Source organism: Callithrix jacchus, chromosome 7 (genome assembly GCF_049354715.1).
Source record: "Callithrix jacchus isolate 240 chromosome 7, calJac240_pri, whole genome shotgun sequence".
Taxonomy (NCBI): Eukaryota; Metazoa; Chordata; class Mammalia; order Primates; family Cebidae; genus Callithrix; species Callithrix jacchus.
In genome coordinates this window covers 111456949-111481012 of record NC_133508.1, presented here as the reverse complement: position 1 = coordinate 111481012, position 24064 = coordinate 111456949, and the positions used below count along the sequence as shown (strand labels likewise).

Genomic DNA, 24064 nt, shown 5'->3' with positions numbered 1-24064 from the left:
TGATTCAGAGAAACTTGCTACATATAAAATTTGTGTCAGAGGGCTTTCTCCAGAGGGATAGGGTGATGTCATAAATGTGGGAAAAAGTTTGAGACTCACATAGTGAAAAATAGGCACTCAGCTCATAGAATTGTGAGAAAATCACATGCAAGCCCAAACAGAACTAACTCACCAGAAATGGAAGCTTACAACTCAAAGTAATTATGAAGATATGTGATCTCCAGAAATTTCACAGATATTTGAGAGAAGTTTTTGACATCTGTGGGGTTTAGAATAGAGGTTCAACTAATGTTACCTACATCTAAAGGGAAAGCAAAATTCTAGCTGACACCTGATTGCACATAGCAAATATGTAAAAGGTAAAAAACAACAATGTGGGTAGTAAAGAGATTGCAGACTATCACCAGGCAGAACTTCATGGAGAAAATAAAGTGTAGAAGGTTAGAAAGTAGGATGAATCTTTGTTCTAAAAGGTCATCTTCAGAGGAGCAAAATGGGATACAAAAACAGTACCAAATTAGTGAAGCAGGTTGAGATGGCCACAGTATTCCTTTCCCTTTCAATGTCTCATATACTTCAATGCCAATCTTTTAAAATCTTTCCTTTGCAGACTTTCTGCAACTTTGCCTTCATGTGCATTTATAAAAGTCAGATTATTATTATTACTGCATTCAATAAGGTGTTGTGGGATGTAAAAACAAAACTATTGCATTAGTCTAGAAAACAGTGGTAGCTCAGTAAGTTGAGAGAGGTGGATGGATTTTGGTTGTGTTTTTGATATACAAACTTCAGTTGTTGAAAAACAGGATGAAGAGAATGAGGGGAAGTACTGAGGAGTCTTGGAAAACTTCTTGGTTTTTGCCAATTTGGTGAATGGCTATGTCATTTATCTAGATGAAAGATTCTCTTAGTAGACAGAGAGAAGATCAGAGCTCTCCAAATGGAGATGTCCATTCAATTTTTTCCAGTAAGGGAGGGATATGAAGCAGGAAGGTAAACATCTGAATCTAGAATTCAGTGTTGGGTATGTTATGATGGCTAGACAACTTTGGTTTCATTGTAGATGAAACTAGACTGATTATATCCTGATGAAATAATATGGCTAACAGAATTATTTTTATTTTTATTTATTTTTATGTTATGGAAAATTGCAGCATGATTGTAGTCTGGAGATACATAATTGAAGACACAAGAAATATGGCTAATATTGTTAATTGTTTCTTCTCACTAAACTCATGGTACGTATTTCTTTTGTATTTAAGCATCAGGTGTTGCAACATGTAAAAAAGAATTACTCTAAAACTTTCTCCTTCCTTTCTCATAGGCTGGCTTCCAGAGACAGCTCTTGATTTGACTGGATAATGCTTAATTAGAAGCTTTATCAATTTTAATCAGTTATCATGAGTGATGATCTTTCTTATTCAATTTCATTAAAGATTGATCCCAGTGACATATAATTAGTGAATTTTTAATTTATGACTTTTTCAGTGTGCCTGTATGTTTAAAATCTGCACTTGGGCCACTTGTTATAATCATAATTATTTCTTTGTGTAGTCCAAGTTTTCTAGTTCTAGAAATATTTGAAACTTCTCTAAAGAACAGCATATTGATGGACATAATTTACTTTCTCAAACCCCAAGGCTAAAAATAATAGGAAAGAAACCACTCACGTAAAACTTCATTAAGCAGTGCAACATTTCTAAACCTACAAACGAAACGAACACTTAACTTGATTTTGACATAGTTGTATTTTAAAAGATTTTTTGCCTCAAGATGTAAATGCTTTAATTCTATTCTGGGCAATGTGACACTCTCCTACAAGGAAGTGGTAAATTAAAACTCACTTGAACCATCTGAATGTGCTGAAGAGAGAAAAGAGTGGATACTGGTAAGAAAAGAAATTTTAAAAAATCATTCACATGCGCAGATTACTTAACCACGATGTGTTGGTTGCAACAAAGATTTTAAAAAGTATTTAAGGAGGCTGGGGATTCAGTAACAAATCATAAGCATATCAGTAACACACCATAAGCCAGTGGCCAAAGAATATAGACATTTTAGTTTAGATTGTTTCAGAAATGCACTGAAGCACAATTGAAGGAGTATAATTCTGGCACAGATAGCTAGTAAATGACACTAGCAGATGGATTGCACTAGTCCACAGCAATCAGAAATGAATTGCTCTGTCTGAATGGTTGAAATTTATTTGTGCGACGGCTAAGAGATCCCTGCAGCCAGAGGCTTCAAAAAGACAGACTATTTGTCCAAGCAGCCCAAAATAACACATTAACTCTGTTAGTTTCAATCAGTTACTTGTATGAACAATAACGCTTTTGGGATGAACATCTTTAGACATAAGTGTCAATCATCTAGCTGCTTTGCAGATAGTTGATAATAGTGACTCATTTGCAGGCATCTTCCCTCCACACCTCCAATCCCCCAAAGCTGCTGATATGCCTACTTCCAATACAGTATGAAAATCAGCAACTTTTATTATTCCATTTCTCCAAAAATTAACCTGACCCAAAGTTGTCGTCCACTAAACTACAGCCAAATTGGCAAGTTTGAATGATGTTGCAAGTTCGGTTTGTTGTGGCTCATGTAGACAGCTCTTCCAGGGACAGAACTGATATTTTTCAGTCAACTGGTGTAACTAGCCTTTCATTATGTATAAAAAAAAACCTAAGCAGAAGTTTCTGTATATACAGATAAATAGGAGCATGAAGAACACTATTATGTTACAGAATTTGGCACACTAGTATTAGAAGAAGAGAAATATGACAAAGTTCAATGCAAGAAATGTTAATAATACAATTTTAGTAAGTATCAGAAGTTGTGTTCCTTAACCTCAATCGAAACAGTCTTTGTTTAAACAAAATTTTAGAGGCACAGAACACTCATGTTAACTAAGTAGATAATGGTTATTATTTTTCTTGCACTAAACAAATTAAAAAGGTCTTTAACAATTTAGTTCTTAACACAGATGAAGACTTGATTTAGATGAACAAGAAAAAGAGCATCTGAAATCCTTCAGCTGGTTTTAGCTACTAATGACAGTTTTCACTTCTCTCCATTGTAATTCTGCCAGGCTATATTGAGGTGCCTTAATCTTGAGCCTCCAAGGTGCTCAAGTCCAGATGGCATCATGGAGCATGTAAACGGAAACTCTGATTTTGTGTAGTTTACTTAAAAGCTGTATGTGACAGCAGGCGGTTATGATTTTGGCTTCATTGCTAAATTTGGTAACCTTAACACTAGTACTTGTAGCTACAGAAGATGACTAGATCATCACAGGTTGTGGGAATTAATCCTGGATTCATGCCATCAAACTTTTGAACAATTTTAAAATATCATTTGGATTTTCAAAGCTTTATTTCAACTGAGTACACACTGATACATATCCTTTATTTCTGTTTTGCTTAGAGAATAAATGTCTAAGGTAAAAGATTATTAATGTTGAATTTTTCTCATGCTCTTGTTGTTGGTAATTAACATCAATAAGTTTATGGATTACAGCTACAAACAATAGTAGGCTTTTACACACCTGAGTATATGTAAGTGCCATGATTTTATAAAAATGAAAATTATAAAGGGAGACAAAATGTTTATTTTCAAACTTATAAATGCAGGTCTTATTTTTTTATTGCTGATACAGACTAAGTGAAAAGCCTGAAAAATAAAGATTGTCACAAAATTTAGTCACTTCTTATCAAAAATACACTTCTCCCCTATCATCATGTACACTACATTCAGGGATTAAATTTAAGAGTGACTTACTTTTTTTTTTTGCCTAGGTCCTTTTATTAAAATACACACTTAGGTTAGAATCATTTCCTAATTCATCTTTTTTTCTCCACATTTCGACATGCCAGAAAATGGAATATGCCTTACAAATATTAGTGTAATAGCTATTAGCCTGGCATAATAGTCATGGAGTTGTACTTGCTCACATGTGAACTTGGTCATATCTGTGTATATGACTGCCACTTCAGTTGAATAAGGTACGCTATTTGTGGTACATTTGTGCTACTACACACCAAGCAATACATCTCAAAGCAAGAGACATTCATAAGTTCTTTGAACAGAACCATTTCAAAGCAACTAGAATCCATGCATTGTGCAAGATTATGATTAAAATTCAGATTAGGCAAAACACAGTATTGAGCAATTAGTAAACATGTAACATCCTCTGAAAGCTCTATAAGTAAATGTTAAACAACAGCTACCATATATTTTCTCTAAAAAGAACCTTGAAAAAGAAAAAAAAATAAACACACAAATACCATAATTGAGGGCTTCAGACAGGTCACTTCGGGTATACCAAACAATAATTTTCATATTAACACGTTAATTTTCACATTAACATCAATTTGTCAGAAATCTTTCTGACTTTGAATAGAATCACAGGTCCTATGTTCGAAGGACCTATGATTACACTGAAGCAAAAGTAAAACTGAGTTTTGTCAAATAGAAGAGTATCAAAACTTGCAGGAGTGTGGGCTTGGTAAAAAAATAATTCAGACAGTAGTGTTAGAGCACTCAGGAAATGCAGCCTTACCGGTAGCTCTGAAAGCACAGAAGATGGTACTAGACGGACATATGCGTATCATTAACTCTGAGTTGAAAGTGCTGCAGGACAGTTTGAATGTGAAGCTGTAGAAATGTTTTTATGATATCTCAATATTTCATTTTTGTTATTTTATATGTATATGCAAGAGGGTTAAATAAAATATATTTAAAACATCTAAAAGAGATCTCATATAAATATGAAAATTTCAAGTAACAAAGAAAGTATTATGTCATATTTTATTGTGTTTTGCTTAATGGAACATAAAATACTGTGATTCTTTTAACTGGTGGCACTTCAGATTTGGTAAAACTAAAATTTTGAACATTTAATGAATGCCAAACACATAACATCCTCTGAAAAATCTGCAAGTAAATCAATTATTTATAAACAATAGCTACCATATCTTTGTATCTTCTCCTTGGGAAAAACCTTGAAAAAAAAAAATCCACACAAGTATGATAACTGAAGGTAATAGACAAGTTAGTTCTAGTTTGGCAATTTTTATACTGACATGTTAACATACAAATAAAAGTAGCACAGACTAGTTATTTTATTAAAAAAACACGCTGACAAATCTTTATTACACTTTAGTATGAAGACTTTTCACTTATGTGCTTATACCAATATAGAAACATATAACTTGAGATTTCAGCCAATTTTTATTTTCTTGGAAGTGTTTATCATCTGTGCATTATCTCAGTTTTTCCATTTTTCTGCCTGAGTCTTGATGTCTGCATTTGGGCCAATTGTTTGCTTCTCAGCAACACCAGTGTGTGGATAAAAAACAAGATGAAAAGTAAAGTCAGTTCATTTGGTAATTTAAATTTTGTTAGAAGCACAGATAGAAGATAATGAAAGTAATGTCCATAGTGAAATTATATGATTATTCATGAATCTCAACTATTACTACCACTTTCCCCACAGATAAACTGAGTTTTGTGTGCATATGAGTGTGTTTTGCTATGGAATGGAACATAAGGGAAAATTTTAAAGATACACAAACACATGTTCAAGGGTATCATACATGTGTACTTTTAGTTTCATTTTAATAAAATCAATGAGATACAAATTTTATCATCAATTTCAGAGGTCTCTGTATCTAGCTATTTATCAACTAAAATAATCACAATATATTGGGCACTGAATGAATTTGTCAGCTATGGATTTGTTTCTGACAAAGCATTTTTACTGTATTCCTACAGTACTCGGGAGACCCTATAGTAGGCCATTTTTATTAGTCAAAATAGAATTACAGTTGAGGAGAGAATTGCCAATTAATACTTATAACTTTATTGGATCAAAAGCCTCAAAAAAGATGGAAAAATTCTCCCAAGGTATTCTTAGAAAATTACCTTTTATACTAATTATGTGAAAAAACAATGCTCCATAAATCCATCATTATTAAAAACTAAAACAGTGATATACATCCAAAAAAGTATCACTTTTCTCAACTTAGTCTTGAAAGAGTCTTCATTAAATATGATTTATATGTACTTTTGTGCTATTGACATTATCTATAGCAATTATGTTAAGACAATTTTCATTAATTAAGTTCAGTGAAACAAACAGCCTACAGAAAATACCATCTCTGGAATGTTACTCAAAAAGGCAAAGTGTACAATGTTTAAAAATCTCTAAATCAAATTGCTTTTTAAACTGACTTCTAGAAAAATCTGCTCCCTGTAAGTTATCATATCTTCTACGTCTTTGTAGATAAGCATTTCTTCAATGGACAACAACCTATAGCTATTCAGGCTGAATGCTGACTTATTCTTAACAGCATTTAACATCCGTAGGGATGCTGTAACTGAATCACTCAAAGAAGAACAAACTGGGAAAATGCGTGCAGTCCACAAACTCAGACACGTCTTATTACCAGAGAACAGTTCCTCTGTAACTTTAAGATTCCAAACATCTAAGCATGACAGAAAACAGACTCCAAAGAATTGAAGAAACTTTATATCTGACAATGTTTTCACACTCTTTTTCAAGTTGTCTTGCACTCCAAATGCCATAGTGGAATACTTTAAGCATCTATTCATCTTCAAGCTTAAGGAACACACAAAAGAATATGCAGGCAGGGGAGCTTTTGTTATGATGTGGGAACCACTAATAATGCAGTTCTCCCCAACTGAAACGTCAGGCCCCAATCTGGAATACTCCACAACTGAGCCAGGTGCCACAGAACATGTTGAATCCAGTATACTTTGAATGATACAGAATGTTTTGCCAGAGCATTTTGGTGTGTCTGGAAAGATACTAAAAGTTATGGACTGTAAGCCAAGTTCCGACTTTAAACTGTTATCGGAGGTAAAGTAAAACAAATATTCTTCAGTTGTTCCAATGTGATAAAATTTGGAGTTATTAAGAACAACAACATTTAGTGATGTTCCTTTAAGAAGATGAAATATTCTCTGCCTCATTTCTACCAACTCTGACTCTTCTTTAATGACATTTGATGTATTTCTGGTGTACTCCACAGTTGCTCCAGGTCCCAAAGCCTGTAGAAAGTCACCATAGGCATCTATTTCACAGCCCAGTGTGCCTATTTCTTCATAAAAAGCAAGTAACATTTTTGCTGATTTATGATCCATATAAAATAGGCTATCTGTATAGACACAGTCAGAGTCTAATTTAAGATTGGCAATGTCACCCCCAGCAAAGTCCTGTTGACAAAAATGTCCAGATCTACACACAGCATTAAACTGATACATCTTTTCTATGCTGGGCTTATGAAGGAAACGATGGCAAGACCTGTATTCAAGGTCTCTGTGTTTTAAATCATCAAAAGGCTCTAAGACAAATACTCCATGTGTGGTACCTATCGTCAAACTAGAAGGATGAGCTAAAGCAGTAAAGCCAGGTTTGTCAAATCTAATAAACTCAAATTCTCCAATACTATACAGTTCAATATCATCTGCACAGGTAACTAGAATTCCAGGACTCATATGTGAGGGGAAATCAATGTACATGGCTAGTTTTAATTCTAGCATTTGATAAACTGGGTTACCAAGAGGTAAAGCAGTGAAAATTTTTCCCAGAGCACTTGCATTTGGAAGACGTTGACTGTAGCCACCTATAAAATTAAAACATAATAACCATTTAAAAACTGTGGTATTGTTTGTAAATTTTCAAACCCCAGGGCATCAGTTACAAATCAAAATACCTCTAAAGATATTTAATATATACCACGTGTTAGTGTAAATCAAGAAAGAATAATGAACTCTAGATTAAAAATTCAAAGAAAAAGTCTCTTGTTGACATTTGACATAACACAATTTAAAAAATTCTAGGTCAGGAAAAAAATTAAGTATACTGCAGAGCCTACGAAATGTTTTGAATTAAATGTACAACAAATAAAAAGGACAGGGGCCAAAACATGATGTTGTATCTACTTTTTTTTTTTTTTTTGAGATCGAGTCTCACTCTGTCACCCAGGCAGGTCCTTCTGGAAATATTCCAGAAGAAGGCATTGTTATCATAGGAGATGACAGCTCCTAAACTCTAATAGGGCAATAGAGGTAGAAGACAGTGATACTGATGATTCTGACCCAGTGTCAGCCTAGGCTAATGTGTTTGTGTCTTCCTTTCTAACCAAAAGTTTTAAAAAGTGAAAATAAAAACAACAAAATAAACCCTAATCATATAAAGAAGATATTTTTGTTCAGCTGTATAGTGTTTGTGTGTCAAGCTAAGTGTTATTATAATAGAGTCAAAAGTTATAAAAAATTAAAGTTTATAAAGTAAAAATGTTTTAGTAAGTTAAGATTAATTTATTACTGAAGATCAATAATATATGCAAAGCACTTGGCACATGGTACATTGTTCAACAAAAGAGAGCTAATAACTTTTGATTTTTTTCTTTTTCCAAAGACCAGCCAATAGTAAAATTTAGCACTAAGAGTTATCTATTTCCAAAAAAATAAAAATAAAAACAATTATCTAACTATGCATTTCCTGATAAGTAATTTAATTTTTACTAAACTGATAATAATAGTTCTCTTAAATAAAACTGTCAATGTGATCTTTTTACAAATCTTTAGTCTTAAAACCAGAACTTGGATGCTCTACTTTGACATCATGTTTACAAAGAATCACCGTTTTATATGTAAATAATAAGAGTTAGAAAGTGCCTCGGAAGCCATAGAATGATTCTAAAACACCTGTCCCTGGACTGATGTCAATTCATGACAGTTTTCATTAGCCCCTTAACATATAGAGAAGAACAACAAAGGTTTTCATGTAACAAAAATTTTCATACAACTAAATGTATTCAATTTAAAAGGCTATCTTTATTCTGAGACTATGTCCTTCCTAGTTTTCTGTTTTAAAATGTCTTCCTTTGTGTGATTTTTCCCTTATATATGTACTTGTCCACTCCTTATCTTGTCACATTTCCCTTTTATTTTTAAACATTGTGGCCTTTGGCTACCAATAATCACACAAAAATGCAAGATAGAAAGTACCAGGAAAAGTCAAGTAATGATAGTGTTAAATCAGCCTTCTCCCAAAGCAAGAATCTCCACTAAGGGAGGAAGAGCGTTAGGAAAAATAGCTAACACATGCTAGGCTTAATAACAACCATGACACACGTTTACCTATGCAACAAACCTGCACATGTATTCTGGAACGTAAAATTAAAATTAAAAGAAAAATCCCCACTAAAGCATTCCTGAAAACGATTCATATTTGAATGAGTCCTGTCTTAGGAAAATAATTTTCTGTACATACAAAAACAAAACAATATTCATAAAAAGTTGATGATATATGTGATCTACAATTTTAAGGGTAAAATTTGTGAAAGTCACTATACTACTTACAATCTACAAAAATCATGAAAATCAGGAAATATTTGTTTTCAAAGCAGAATAACTTCAAAGATTTTTTAAAAAAATAGAAGCAAAGTATTTGCAAGAAAGAAAAAAGTCTCTAAAGTATTAAAGGTGGAATACTCAAAAGAAAATGTAAATTAGTAAATTATAACTTTACCAGAGTGAATTAATAGGATGGTAAAAGAATTCCATTTATCTCTATATAGCTTTTCCAAACATTGAAGGGCACAAAGTGTTGATCCTCCATTTCCTTAAAAATAAAGTTAAAAAGCACAATTTATTTCATAGAAACCTGCTAAAAGTGTCATGACGGTAAATTTAGGTGTTATATAATTTTAAAGATTTGGCTTTCAGCAATAATTAAATAGACAGATACCAAAGGTATTGCCAACAGAAGAAAATTAAAATCATCTCATAGTAAACAACCAATCAATAAATTAGCAACGAAACCCAGACAGCAACCCTCAGTAATAAATGATGAGGGTTTACTATTTCTCCCCAAAATAGTAATTATAAGAAAGAATAAATTACAAAATCTGCAACACTAGAAGACTGATAAGTATAAACATTCATACAGAGTTACAAATCACAAAGCCCATTTAACTAATTCTCCCAAATGACAAAATCATTTGGGAACACAAATTAGAGTTCCTTTTGAAATGAGATTTTTAGAACTTGGATTACAAAAAAATATATATATATTAAATATAACTACCACATTAGTTATCCTGGGCCAGTTACTTAACTCTGGGTACCTCAGATTCTCATCTATGGAAATAATAAGAGTATTGACCTCATAGTTGCCAGGATAAAATAAAAATAACATTCGATAATTAGAATAACGCTAATGTCATATGCAGATATCCTATCTCTGGTATCAAGGTGCTTCAACTTTTAGTAGAAAGCACCTTGAAGCACATAGGTTACAGCCTTCAGAAAAAGAGCATTTATTTCTCTTTGTAATGAAAGGTCAAAGGGGAAAGTTGAACTAAATTAGGGTTTTCAAATATACATTTAATGATATTTAAACCATGTGACAGTGTTATTTTGCATTCTGCATTATATCCCCAAAAGGCCAGGAGTATTTTTCCCCCATTTCCCCCATTTGCTTTCTTCATGTAAATTGCTGGAAAAACTGTAGAGCTGGGAGGACTTTAAGGGCTCCACTGATAAGATCCAAAAGAATATTCCTACCTGAGTAGTGTAAATTTCATTAAAACTAAAAAAATTATCTTTTAAGTAACATTCTAGAAGTTGTTCAAGGTAAGTCATAATGGGTAAGAAGAGTTGATATTCCCTGTTCTACAAATTTTCAAGTATGTAAAGCTGTAGGTAGAAATATGCAGCTTGTAAACTGTAAGCCACAGAAAAGCTTTTCTTCAATGATTATTCTGCTTAGGTATATATTATAAACCTGACCATAAAGCGCGTACCAATTTTGGCTCCAGCAGGATCTACAAAAACGTGATATTGAACTCCAAGGGGTAACTCCTTTCTTTTCAGCTTTTTAGACAGCTGTTGATTGTAAGCAAGTTCCTGTTTTTCATCAGCTGCTGTTATTGCAACTATATCCCAGAATTCTCCAGGTGCTACCACTTTGCCTATTTGGAAAAAGCAAAGAAATGACAACAAAAATTATCAGAATTTTCTAGCTGTCACAGGTTTGCCTATTTAGAAAGACAAAAAAGAAGATAACATTTATTATGATCTTCAAATGTATCTTTGGCTTTTGAGAGCTAGGGAATAATTAGTGGTGCATTAGTATGATTCAAAATAGTTATAATAAGGACTGCTCCCAAGTTCTTTTTATTTTTCACTCTCTTTTGATCATTCCCTCCTTTTATGGTCTACAATCCCATTTATTTATAAATTCTGAAAGATACAATTTTTCTTGATTAAGAGAGCTAATTTCACTTGCCAAAGACTATTACCAGTTTTGCAAATCAATGCTTATATATCAGGGTCGTTTAGTGTTAGGTGATTAAGAAAGACACAACCCAAAGATCCATTCCATCAATGTTGCTATTTAAAAATGTAGGTACTTTAATTTCTATTACTTTAAGATGAACCATGCAAACTTACATAGGCTGTTAGAATATAATATAAAATTCTGAGAAGGTCCCAACTCTCTAATGACCTCTTTAAAAGACAGTCTGCACTTTTAGTAGACGGTTGGAATCTCTTTATTGATAAACAAAATGATTAAGTGTTTTAATTAGTTAACAAACAGAACTTGTCAGCTAGAATCTAATAGTCGTGAACATTTTACTGTTATCCAAGTATGAGTCCCAGTATTTGTTAGTCCCTGCATCAAAAGTCTAATCACTTTGTACAATAGACAGTTGTACAGGGATTAAGTGGCATAGCCAATTTTTTGATGACAAATTTCTCCCTTTTAATTTTTAATCCATAATTCCTCCATATTCTGTTGCTCCCTCAACGAGTGCTTACATTACAGGAGTAGGTGAAGGTAATGTAAACCATGAAGTAGATGGGGGTTGGGATCTACTCAGAAAGGTCTAAATACTATGCTTCAGATCTTTTACAGTTACTTAAAGTAACTTTTATTAACGAGCTAACCAATGCATAACTTCACTAGTCAGATTTTCTTTAGTCTTCTTCCTCCGCCCTTATTTAATATCTACACTACTAAGAATAAAGTAAGCAACAAGCATAACGTCAAGCAGGGACAGTGAGAAGAATAAAAAACTCAAAAGGATTATTAGCTAGCTACTTTTGAGCCAGTCACAGGCCTGCAGATGAGCAGACGGGAAGTGACAGTCCAACAAAACTGCTGGCACGCAAAAGCACCCTCCCTCTCCATTGCCCGGGAGAACTCAGGTTTCTTCTCTGATACCTCTCAGCTCGGAAAACTTCAGCAATTTTCGCTGGGTGGCTTCTCTCAGCGATACTTCCGGAGGGTCCCGAGCAGCTGCCATAGCCCCACCTTTCCAGAGCCCGTGCCGCATAGCACGCATGCGCCCTTGGGTGCTCCTCGGTACGGTTGTTTCTGACCCGCCCTTTCCGTGCGTCGCTCACATAACCACGCCCCTGGAGCGCCTTGGCCGGCACCCGGAAAACGTTGATGGGGTGAAGCTGTATCTTGTCCTGTTTCTCTAGCAATTGTCTCAGGCGCAGATGGCCACCTAGTGATTTGTCTGACTCTGTTGGGTCTGGGTCACTTGTTTCCAACTGTTAAGGGCTTGCAGCCCAGTAGACCCGGTGAGTGTTTCGGGTTGGGTAACAAAATTGTTAGGACCGATCCGCTGAGGAACAATCTAGCTTCCCAACTTTGACATCAAAGGCGATTCGTCCTAACTGGTGGTTTGTTTCAGCCGGGAGCAGTTCCCCAGGAGATCCTGATAGAAGATTTTCTCCATCTCTCCCCATTCCTCCGCCACCCCAAGTCATGTAGAGCCATCCGCCCCCAACCCTGAGTGATGATACCTATACAGTCTGACTATTTAAAATCTGTGTTCTTTTTGAGAACATGAAGTTTGTGATTCCTAGAGAGTGAACCACCCCACCCCTCTGTTTATTCTTAGTAGGGTACCCACGACAATCTCCCAGATAGTGGTTTTGGAAATTATATAAAACTCAATCCGCAACCAGGCTCCAAACATTTTTGGTATTTTGGTTTCTTTTCTGTCATTCTTTTGTATATGCAGATTAATCTAGAATGTTCAATAACGTTCTTAGGAATAAGTCAGCCTTACTAGGTGTGTTTTTGGTAGCTATGTAGAGGTGTTCCTGTTGTAGAACACCAAGTTTGTTAGTTTTACAGATTGATCGCTTCATTTTTACAGAGGAAAATTGAATCAGAGAGAATAGTGACTTGGTCAAAAAATCACAGTAAGTAATAAAAGATTTAAGAAATATATTTCAATCCCAAACCCAGAACTTGTGCTATTTCACCATACCCTTTGGTTTTTTGAGAACTGTGTTTATCAACATCTTCATTAGGCATGTAGGCATTGAGGGCACCGTAAAGTCTTGTCATAAATTTACTTAGTTTTTCTTTTTAGACATGTTATTCAATCCTGTTCTAGTAGTGGAAGCATTTGGGTAAAATGGTAGATTAGATTACTTTTTGTAGTTTTATCATTTAAAACTTTTTATTAATAAAAAAAGTACCTTATTGAAGAACATTTAGAAAATACAGAGACTTGAGTGAGAATAAGCAGAGGAGAAAGTAGCAAGAGAAGGTCAGAAAGGAACAAGGGGCCACAGAAAGAATTTTGGTTTTTACTCTTGAGGGAAACACAGCCATTGCAGGGTTATGAAGTGACTTGCCTTATGTTTAAAGAGATCACTCAGAGATAATGAGACTCGATTATAATGGGGGTTGGGGGAAAGACAGAAGCAGGGAGACTTGTTTGGAGGCTACTGCAATAAAGCAGGTGAGAGTTGGTGAAAGCTTGGCCAGGATGGTAGCAGGATGGTGAGAAGTTGGTCAGATTCTGGATATATTTTTTAAGACAAAAACAATAAAATGTGCTGATGGAATTAATGGGTGTGGAGTGTAAAAGAAAAAGAGGAGTCAAAGATGACTGCCTTGGGATGGATTGGTCATCAATTGAGATGAGTGGGTTTCTGACTGAGGAAGGTTGGTGGGGTAATAGAGTCCAGAATTTGATTTTGGACACGTGGAATAAACAGACATATGTGTATGCAGTGAGTATGTACTGGAAGTTTGTGTGTGTGTGTGTGTCTATATACATTATACATATGAGCCCAGAATTCAGGAGAGAGGTCTGGACTAGAGATGTAATTTTGAGAATTGTCAGCAAATAGATAGAATTAATTTTAACGGTTGAACTAGGTGAGGTCCCAAGGGAATGAAGGTCAGCAGAGCCTATATGTTTGGGGTCTGTACATTCTAATAAGGTGAAATAAACGAGGAAGAAGTAACCAAATAAAAAATCCAGTGATAACAACCGTGAGGAGACAGAGTGATGTGTCAGATTCTATCATATAGAATAGTAAATAAAATATTTCTTGGTTCTAGGAAGGTATTATACAAAATATTAAATATAATATTTCTTGGATCTGGGAAGGACGGCCATATAAATGGGATATTATTTTTTCTCAATATGACTATATTATGAAATCAAAATTTGCTGGAAATAAATATACCATATTATCAGTTATGGCTTCTGTTCCCTACTTTTCTCAAATTTTCATTAATATTATTTTTTAAGTAAAAAAATAAAAAACACTGTATATATGAGTGAGAGTAAATTTTCTTGGAAGTTGATTGTTGGGGTCAGAGAAAGTCTAGGGATTTTATTTAAGTTTATATTCAATATAAAAAATAGAATAATATGATTGTTTAACATCTTAAGCTACCAGAGTATTATTTTATTAGAGTATTTGCCACAGAGTTTTTCCAGATATTTACCAGAATGCTATTTTACCAGAGTAAATTATATCAGTCCAGCAAAGCTTTAAGCCCATTAATTCTGTACAAATCAAACACCCAGGAAATAATCTGTTTAGTTTTGGATTCTATATTTTTAAAAAGACATTGAACATACTAAACTATAATACATTGAAAAATTATATTCTCGGGAGGCACTTGGGCTTTATATTTCTTGGAGGAGAGTAGAGAGTATCTGAAGAGCTGCCGTAAGGAAGAATGATAGATTTTTTTAAAAAAACTTTCTTGAAGTACAGGTTTAGGTCATTTTCATTCCTCCATTAAAATGCCTTCCAACCCATTTACAGTTAATGCCAGTGACATTTTTTTTTATTACTACCAGCATAACTATGACTGTTGTGTGGAAATTATAGAGAAGCATGTTTTAATTTCCCCCACTTCTTTATATGAAGGAGTTGAAGCCAAATGAATATTATGTACTGTGGAGCTCAATGTGCATGCTGTGGTCAAGACAAGCTAAGGCTGTATTTATTTTCAGTGCTTGTACTTCATGGCTCTGTTTAACCACTTGCTTCCTCCTGCTACTCTTCCTGACATACAGAAAAAGCAAAAATTCTCTTTGTACAGTTTGTTTTATTTGAATTTATTTACTCGGCTAGCCTGCTCTCAACTTACTTCTTAAATATAATGCATTGTTGAAGGAACCCTTACACCCCTCAACTTTCTGTAGTGCAGGGAAACATTCTCCCACCCCTGAACTTATATTATACTTCCTTCCTTAGTATTCTGCAGACTTTTTTTCCAAATGGAATTCCCTGGTAGTGCAATCATAATCTACTTTGTCCAAATATCAGCATGAGGTTTCAAGGAGGGGAAAGGAACAGAGAGAGGGCAAAAGCTTGAAGAATATAAATTAGTAGATTCAAGAACTAAATTTTAATTAATGTAATTCAATATTTATGACACTTAAGAGAAAGGTATTAATGGCTTAATTTTAGGAGATCTGAAATCTTGTATGAAAGCTAACCAAGGAATGTTTGGGGCTAGAAGAAATATTTGTTGTGCTAATTTCCTTATCAAGAAGTTATTTCTGTGCAGATTATTTTCTGTGAATATTTTGATTAACTTTGGTTAATATCCATTTTCTGGCTCATTACCTTTTAGTTTTTTTTTAGGTTTATGCTTTTGCATTATACAAGTTGGAATAAAAATTGAAGTTGAAAAATGGTGTCTAACAAAAGCTTTTTTTTCTGAACAGAAGTATATAGCCTTCTAAAATTTAAAAAGCCAATACATTTAAAGAAAAATAATCATAATTTGTCATTTGCAAGCATAGAGAATATGATGCCATGAAAATATAATGTTTCAAGCTGTCAAGGTTATTTATATTAACTCATAAATGCACTATATTCTATGTTCATTTTCTAGGACACATGTCTGGTTAGACTGTTCTACTAGACTCTCTCCTGAATTTTTTTTTGAAAATATATATTTTTTTCTGCGATATAAAATCATGGCAATTTTTTAATATTTTTAAAGACAGGATTTTTACTTTTAGAGACAACCTGTCACCCAGGTTGGAGTGCAGTGGCAGATCATAGCTCACTCCTGCACTCAAGCATTCTCTTGCCTTGGCCTCCCAAAGTTCTGGGATTACAGCATGAGTCACTGCACTGGCCCATAGCAATTGTTTGTCGAAACAGTATTTACTTAAAAATTTTGTTATCCAAATAAAAAGTATTTTAAAAATATAATTTCTTTATTTTATTAATAGACATGAGCTTAATATGTTGCAGACATTCTAAACTAATAATAAAGTTTGTAATCACAATATGTATAAAATATACTGATTTGTATCCTTACAGTTAGATTTTCTAAAAACTAAAACTTTTTATTCTTTTTTTATGGTTTGATTTTATATGCAGATATCTTTACAGCTGTTGTGATAATTCTGGAGTCTAGTATTCAGATTTCCGTTTAATATACATAGTTCATGCTTATAAAATACTTTTTGTAGACCGTCAAATTTAATATGTTAATATATTACTTAAAATAATGATGTATCTGTTTTCCTAGTATCTAAAAGGTTCAGTGAATAAGTATGAAGTCTAAATGTAATTGGTACACTTAGCAAAGACTTCCTTTGAAAATTTTCTTTTCAATATTTATTATGTAGCACATTTGGAAAGGAAATAAATATACAAAATAAATATAGTTTTTACTTCTTAATATTTAATTTAGATATTCATGAGTTAATAGCCTTGTATAGTTACACTTAATGTGTTTGCCATCAAAGTTGGGATTAAAGAGGAAACATATTTGATGTGCATTTTATTTTACAGACATGGTTTATATAATGTGATTAAACTATAGTTTAAAAATTAGTAATTTAGTTGATACAAACCGAGGAAAGGCTTAGTACTTTAGTTGATACAAACCAAGGAAGGGTTTACTGATAATGGTGTTGATTTATTATTTTTAACTGCAGAATTTCTTTGAAACTGTAGTTGGAGCCTTGATACTTTCTGTAATATGTTGCTATACTTACTTTACCTTTGAACATTATATTATTATTTGAACTTGGGAATTTACAAATGTGTATATATTTCACAAAATAGTTATAAAATTTTCAAAGTGTAAAAGGAGTGAAAGTGACTGCATTTCTCTTTTATGTGCATATTTTAAATTTTCAGCAAGTGGTAAGAAGTTTTAACTTGGTAGAGGAGAAGATATCAATTGTAGTGGTTTTTCACTCCCCATGATAGGCAATAGAATTTGGGTCCATAGCTGCAGTGATATGATTCAGGAGATATACTGTGGGGGCTGGTCATTTGGGTTATTCTGGTTTTCAGATGTGCAATATAAATAAATAATGAGAAACAAAACTGAAATGCTGCATGTGGTAGTTTAAAACAAAATATGAAAAATCCCCACTTTTCCAAAATAATTGGAAAGTTTGAATAATATGAATAACTGAAACATACTTTATATTCTGAATATAGAATACTAGTTTTTTAAATAAAAACTTATTGCTATAACTTATTAATCATATGTTAATCTTTCTCTTTAATAGGAATAATCAGGTATTATAATGTTCTTTTTTGGAATTTAAAAAAATATTAAGATTGTTTATATACTGGCAAATACATATTGTTGGCAGGTGAATAATACTAGAGAAAATAAATATAAATTAACATAGTGTATAGGGAAGACTGCTTATAAGATTAAATTATTTAAGTATTCATATCACATCAACTACAAATTAACCAGCTGAGAAGAGTTTAAAATTTTGGAAACATGTAAAACAAAAATCAGTTAAGATTTTCAGTTAAGAACTGAAAAATATGTTATTAGACATCTGGGATGAAATTTGGTAATTGAGAGGAATACAAGAATTGGGAAAGAGAAAGATGGGTAAGGATTGAAAAAACTATCTATTGGTTACTGTGCTCACTTCTTGGGTGACAAATTCATTCATACTTTAAACCACAACATTATGCAATAAACTTTTGTGACAAACCTGTGCATGTACTCCCTGATTCCAATAAAAGTTGGAAAAAAGTTAACTCTGAATGTCGTAGCAGATAAGGAAGAGCTATATTTTGGAGTAAGATTTATTATTGCATAGTAAAAGTAACCACAGAGAGCATATGGAAAGATCTCCCCATTCTTCATTAAAGATCAGAACTATAGGTTAATGGTTAGATGCTTTGTATTATAGAAGAACCTACATATAATCTGTATAAAGTATTTATTTCGTACAGAGACTATAGATGTTTATGGAGTCTTCTGGAATGAAATAATGATAAAATATGCCCTCTCCCAGAATATTTGAGAGTATAATTAAGAATTACAATTTTTTGAACACTAACCTACTGTATTTATTACTTACTTTTCTTCTACTTCCTTTGATTAAAGTTACTCCTTTTCAAATTCTAGAGATGGCAGTTTAGATGATTGATTTTAGATCTTTATTCTTTTCAAATATATGTATTCAGTGCTGTGAATTTCCTTTTAAGTACTGCTTTTAGTATATCCCACAAATTTTGTTAAATTTTACACCTTATTTTTATTAGTTCAAAACATCTTTAAATTTTTATTGACCTATGTGTTACTTAGAAGTGTGTTGTTTATAAATCTCCCAAGTATTTTGGAATTTCCCAGCTGTTTTTCTGTTATCAATATCTAATTCAATTCCATTGTCATCTGAAATAAGACATTGCATAGCTTTGGTTCTTTTGAAATTGGTAAGGTGTGTTTTATGGCCGAGAATGTGGTCTATCTTGGTGAATGAGTGTACCATGTTAGCTTGAAACCAATGTGTAGTCTGCTGTTGTTGGATGAATTAAAACTAGTTGCTATTATTATTTTGGACAAATTATTCAACTAAGAAAAATAAGGGATTTTGATTTTATCCTCATGTGTTCCTTTCCCAACACTCTTTCTTAACATAGATATGAGTATCTGACCTATATCATTTTTCTTCTCTCAGAACTTATTTTAATATTTCATACAAGACAGGTCTACTGACAACAAATTACTTCAATATTTGTCTGACAGAATTTATTTCTATTTCACTTTTCAAGAATAATTTTGCACAATATGGAATTCTAGGTCAGTGAGTTTTTTTCTCTCAAAACTTTAAATATTTCACTCACTCTCTTCTGCCTGCATGATTTCTGTTAAGTTAAATGGAATTATTATCTTTGATCCTTTATAAGTAAGATTTAAAAAATTATTTGGCTTTTTCCAATCTTTATCTTTGATTTTCTGAAGTTTGAATATTAAATGCCTCGGTTTGGGTTTTTTATTATTTTATTTTATTTTATTACATTTATTCTACTTGGTGTTCTCTGAGTTTCCTGAATCTGTGGCTTAGTGTCTGATGTTAGAGTAAATTTTCATTCATTATTGTTTTAAATACTGCTTTTGTTCCTTGCTTTTTTCCTTTTTGGCATTTTCACTACACATATGTTATACCTTTATAAGTGGGTTCCATACTTCTGAAATATTATTTTTTTCCAGTCTTTTTTTCTCTTTGGTTTTTAGTTTTGAATGTTTTTTTCACATATCCTCAAACTCCAAAATTCTTGTATCAGTCATGTCCAGTCTACTAATAGGCCCTTCAAAGGTATTCTTTATTTCTGTTACAATGTTTTTGGTCTCTAGCATTTCTTATTTATTCTTTCTTAGAATATCTATCTCTCTACTTACATTATCCATCTGTTTTTGTATGTTGCCTACTTTTTCTATTAGAGCCGTTAGTGTATTAATCCTAGTTGTTTTCAATTCCCGGTCTGATATTTCCAACATCCCTGCTACCTGTGTGTCTGTTTCTGATGAGTTTCTGTACTGTCTGTCTTTTGCTTCAATTTTGGGGTTCACAATTTACCCTATAACCTTACTTCTTTTGTGTAGCTAACAAGAGTTGTTGATTTTCAATTGATTCATCTTTTTAATGTGTTGTTAGGATGGAGTGACTACTCCAAGCTCCTTACATGCCACACTGGAAACTGCAGGTCCCTTGATATACTTTTTGAAGCATAGATTTTATCTTGAATTGTTAATTGAACTGGGCATTCAATTATTTTGTAGTACTTACTGTCTTAGTCTGTTTTCATGCTAAGTGAGTCCCTTAAATGTGTGAGTGTGCTGATAAAGACACACTCAAGAGTGGGTAGTTTATAAAGAAAAAGAGATTTAATGGACTCACAGTTCCATGTGTCTGGGAAGGCCTCACAATCATGGTAGAAGGTAGAAGGCATGTCTTACATGTCAGTAGATGAGAGAATGAGAACCAAGCAAAAAGGGTTTTCCCTTATAAAACCATCAGCTCTCATGAGACTTATTCACTACCATGAGCACAGTATGGAGAAAACCACCACTATGATTCAATTATTTCCCACTGTGTCCCTCCCAAAACACGTGGAAATTATGAGAGCTACAATTAAGATACGATTTGCGTGGGGACACAGCTAAATCATATCATTAAATGCCAGACACTATTCTAAACCCTTTATGTTGACTCATTTTGTCCTCATATCAATTCTATGTGCTAATGTTATTATTATCTTCATTTTACAGATGAGGAAACTGTAGCACAGGATACATAACTTACTTGAAATCACCAAGCTCAGAACACCTTATATTTTATTTACTTTTTCTGTACCTAGTTTATAAGGTGCTTGAAAAATAAAATGAACTTCTAACCAGTAGAATGTGGCTGAGGGGATGCTTCAGTTGAACCTAAGCTTTAGGAAGGTCGGACAGGTTCTGCTTTTCCGCTTTTGGGAGCCCTGATAGGTCTAGCATGTAGAAAGTCTGGCTACCTGGGCTGGGTGCGGTGGCTCACGCCTATAATCCCAGCACTTTGGGAGGCCGAGGCGGGTGGATCACTTGAGGTCAGGAGTTTGAGACCAGCTTGGCCAACATGGTGAAACCTCATCTCTACTAAAAATAAAAAAAATAGCCAGCCGTGATACACCTGTAGTCCAGCTACTCAGGAAGCTGAGGCTGGAGAATCGCTTGAACCCAGGAGGCAGAGGTTGCAACGAGCCGAGATTGCACCACTATACTCCAGCCTAGGTGACAGAGTGAGACTCTGTCTCAAAAAAAAAAGAAAAAAAAATGGTCTGGCTACCCCATTTCAGACACATATGGATAGATAACATGGAGAGGACAAGTCAAGATAGAGAGGCCCTGAGACAGTATGAAAGAAAGGCTCGTTCATCTCAGCCTCCCAGCTGAACCTAAGCTTCCAGCAGTTCACTGGAGGAGTGAACTGACTGATGCTTCAAGCCACTTCAGTTCTCAGTTGGAGAACTGCTTACTTCCACTGAGTCAATACACAAAATCTTCAGAATACCAAAATGGTGGTTATTTTAAGCCAGTAAATTTTGGAGTGATTTATTACACCTTTTTTGTTGTGGTTTGGAAGAGATTGAGTATTGGTTGTGGAAAATTAAAAATAAAGGCATTTATAATAGATTTCTACCAAAATGAGAGAGACTTTGTCATTTGTACTTAGAAGTTGTTTAAGGTTTCCTCTCCCATAGTTTGCTATTTCTCTGAGGAAAGGAAAAGATAGACACATCTATGAAACAGACATTTATTGAAATCTGACTCAGTTCTAGGTCAGGACATGTGCAAAAATTTGAGAAAAACTACCTCACCATAAAACAAGTTTTTCTATTCACAGGGTACATATAATTTAGTGGAAAGCAAGGCTATTAAATAATAATATACACACACACACACACACATAAAATCACTAAATTGGGGATGTGGGCATGGAATCAGAATCTAAATAATGACTAGGCAATAATTTGCCAAAGAAGGTTATACTTCAAGAGAAGTGTGACATCCTAAGGTAGCAGGTTAGCACATTTCATTAAGAAACCAGAGTTCTTAATAGTTTGGATTTTTAAAGTTTTTGCTTTAAGTTCGGGGATACATGTGCAGGTTCGTTACAAAGGTAAACTTGTTTCAGTGGAGTTTGTTGTTCAGGTGATTTAGTCACTCAGATGGTAAGCCTAGTACCCATTAGTTATGATTCCTGATTTCTCCCTCCTCCCACTCTCCACCCTCCAGTAGGCCCAGTGTGTTGTTCCCCTTTATGTGTCCATGTATTTTCATCACTTAGCTTCCACATAAACGGGAGAAAATGCAGTATTTGGTTTTCTGTTGCTGCATTCATTTGCTAAGGATAATGTCCTCCAGCTACATCATTGTTCCTGTAAAGGACGTGCTCTTGTCTTTTTTATGGCTGTATAGTATCACATGGTGCACCACATTTTCTTTATCCAATCTAGCATTGATGGGCATTTAGGTTGATTCCATGTTTTTGCTATTGTGAATAGTGGTGCAGTGAAATATGTGTGCATGTATCTTTATAATAGAATATATATATATATATATTTTGCTTTAGGTATATACCCAGTAATGATATTGCTGAGTCAAATGGTATTTCTGCTTTTAGGTCTTTGAGGTATCACCACACTGTCTTCCACAATGGTTGAACTAATTTACACTCCCACCAACAGTGTATAAGCATTCCTTTTTCTCCGCAACCTCACCAGCATCTGTTATTTTTTGACTATTTTGTTTTTGTTTTTAAATTTTTATTTCAATAGTCATTGACATCCAGGTGGTATTTGGTTATGTGGATAGGTTCTTTAGCGGTGATTTCTGAGACGTGAGTGTACCTGGCAGCAAAGCAGTGTACACTGTACCCAGTATGTAGTCTTTTATCCCTCATCACCCTCCCAATCTTCCCCCTTGAGTGCTCAATGTACATTATATCATTCTCATGCCTTCGCATTCTCATAGCTTAGCTCACACTTATATGTGAGAACTTAATTATATTTGGTTTTCCATTCCTGAGTTCACTTTGAATAACGGCCTTCCAAGCTCCATCCAAGTTGCTGCAAAAGACATTATTTCGTTCCTTTTTATGGCTGAGTGATATTCGTGTGCGTGCGTGTGTGTGTGTGTGTGTAACATTTTCTTCCCCTAATTGGTTGATGGGTACTTAGGTTTGTTCCATATCTTTGCAATTATGAATTGTTCTGCTGCTGCAAACGTGTGCCTATGTCTTTTTTTTTAATATAATGACTTCCTTTCCTTTGGGTAAATACCCAGTAGTGGGATTGCTGGATCAAATGGTAGTTCTCCTTTTAGTTCTTTAAGGAATTTCCATACTGTTTTCCATAGGGATTATCCTAGTTTACATTGCACCAGCAATGTGTAAAGTATTCCTTTTTTACCACATCCATGACAGCGTCTATTGTTTTTTGACTTTTTAATTATGGCCATTCTTGCAGGAGTAAGGTTTTAATTTACATTTCCCTGATGATTAGTGATTTCTTTTTTTTTCCCTAGAATAGTTATTGATTAAAGCTAAAAAGTAGGCAGTTGTACAGAATGGGGGGAAAGGCATTGATTAAGTAATATCAAAAAATTACCTCAAATTTGGATTTAATATGTTCTTAATTACACTAGGTCTTAATTCTTACAATATTTCTTTCTAATAGACATCTTTTTGATTGAAACTGAATAGTAGAATATTGTACAGAATAGGAAAAAAAAGTATTGATTTAAGTAATATTATGAACATTATCCCAAATTTGGATTTTTGTGACCCCATATTTCATTTCTTCCTCAGAACTTATGTCTTATTTATAAGAAGTTTTCAACCGAGGCAAGGGTGCCAATCAAAACAATTCCCTTATTATATATTACTCATTTTATGTAGAAAATGTTGAGCATATTTAACAATTTTTT

The 24064-nt window shown here is 33.7% G+C and overlaps 2 protein-coding genes across 9 annotated transcripts in view; one reads left to right on the top strand and one right to left on the bottom strand.

Annotated features, from left to right (window-relative positions):
• Positions 1-3340: 3340 nt before the first annotated feature.
• On the bottom strand, positions 3341-12408 carry FPGT (fucose-1-phosphate guanylyltransferase). 4 transcript variants are annotated; one of them, XM_035306671.3, is made up of 4 exons: positions 12214-12376; positions 10836-11003; positions 9560-9652; positions 3341-7646 (listed from the first exon to the last, which is right to left on the bottom strand). In XM_035306671.3, the coding sequence occupies exons 1-4, from the start codon at positions 12224-12226 to the stop codon at positions 6205-6207; spliced, it is 1716 nt and encodes a 571-aa protein (XP_035162562.1). In that variant the 5' UTR covers positions 12227-12376; the 3' UTR covers positions 3341-6204.
• Positions 12409-12432: 24 nt separating this feature from the next.
• Positions 12433-24064, top strand: part of LRRIQ3 (leucine rich repeats and IQ motif containing 3) — a 141751-nt gene continuing 130119 nt past the window's right edge. For all 5 annotated transcript variants that reach the window (XM_078332244.1, XM_078332242.1, XM_078332245.1 and 2 more), the window contains exon 1: positions 12433-12624. The gene's annotated coding sequence lies outside the window, so the exon portion shown is untranslated. The remainder of the gene's footprint in view (positions 12625-24064) is intronic.

Bases quoted from the DNA above. Each gene is read 5' to 3' on its own strand.
- FPGT (XM_035306670.3), bottom strand. From the start codon at position 12,371: ATGCGGCACGGGCTCTGGAAAGGTGGGGCTATGGCAGCTGCTCGGGAC. The intron at 11,004-12,259 runs GTATCAGAGAAG...TTTTCCAAATAG, and splicing joins GAAGTTTTCCGAGCTGAGAG to GCAAAGTGGTAGCACCTGGA. The intron at 7,647-10,835 runs GTACGCGCTTTA...TTAATTTTATAG, and splicing joins TCCTGCTGGAGCCAAAATTG to GTGGCTACAGTCAACGTCTT.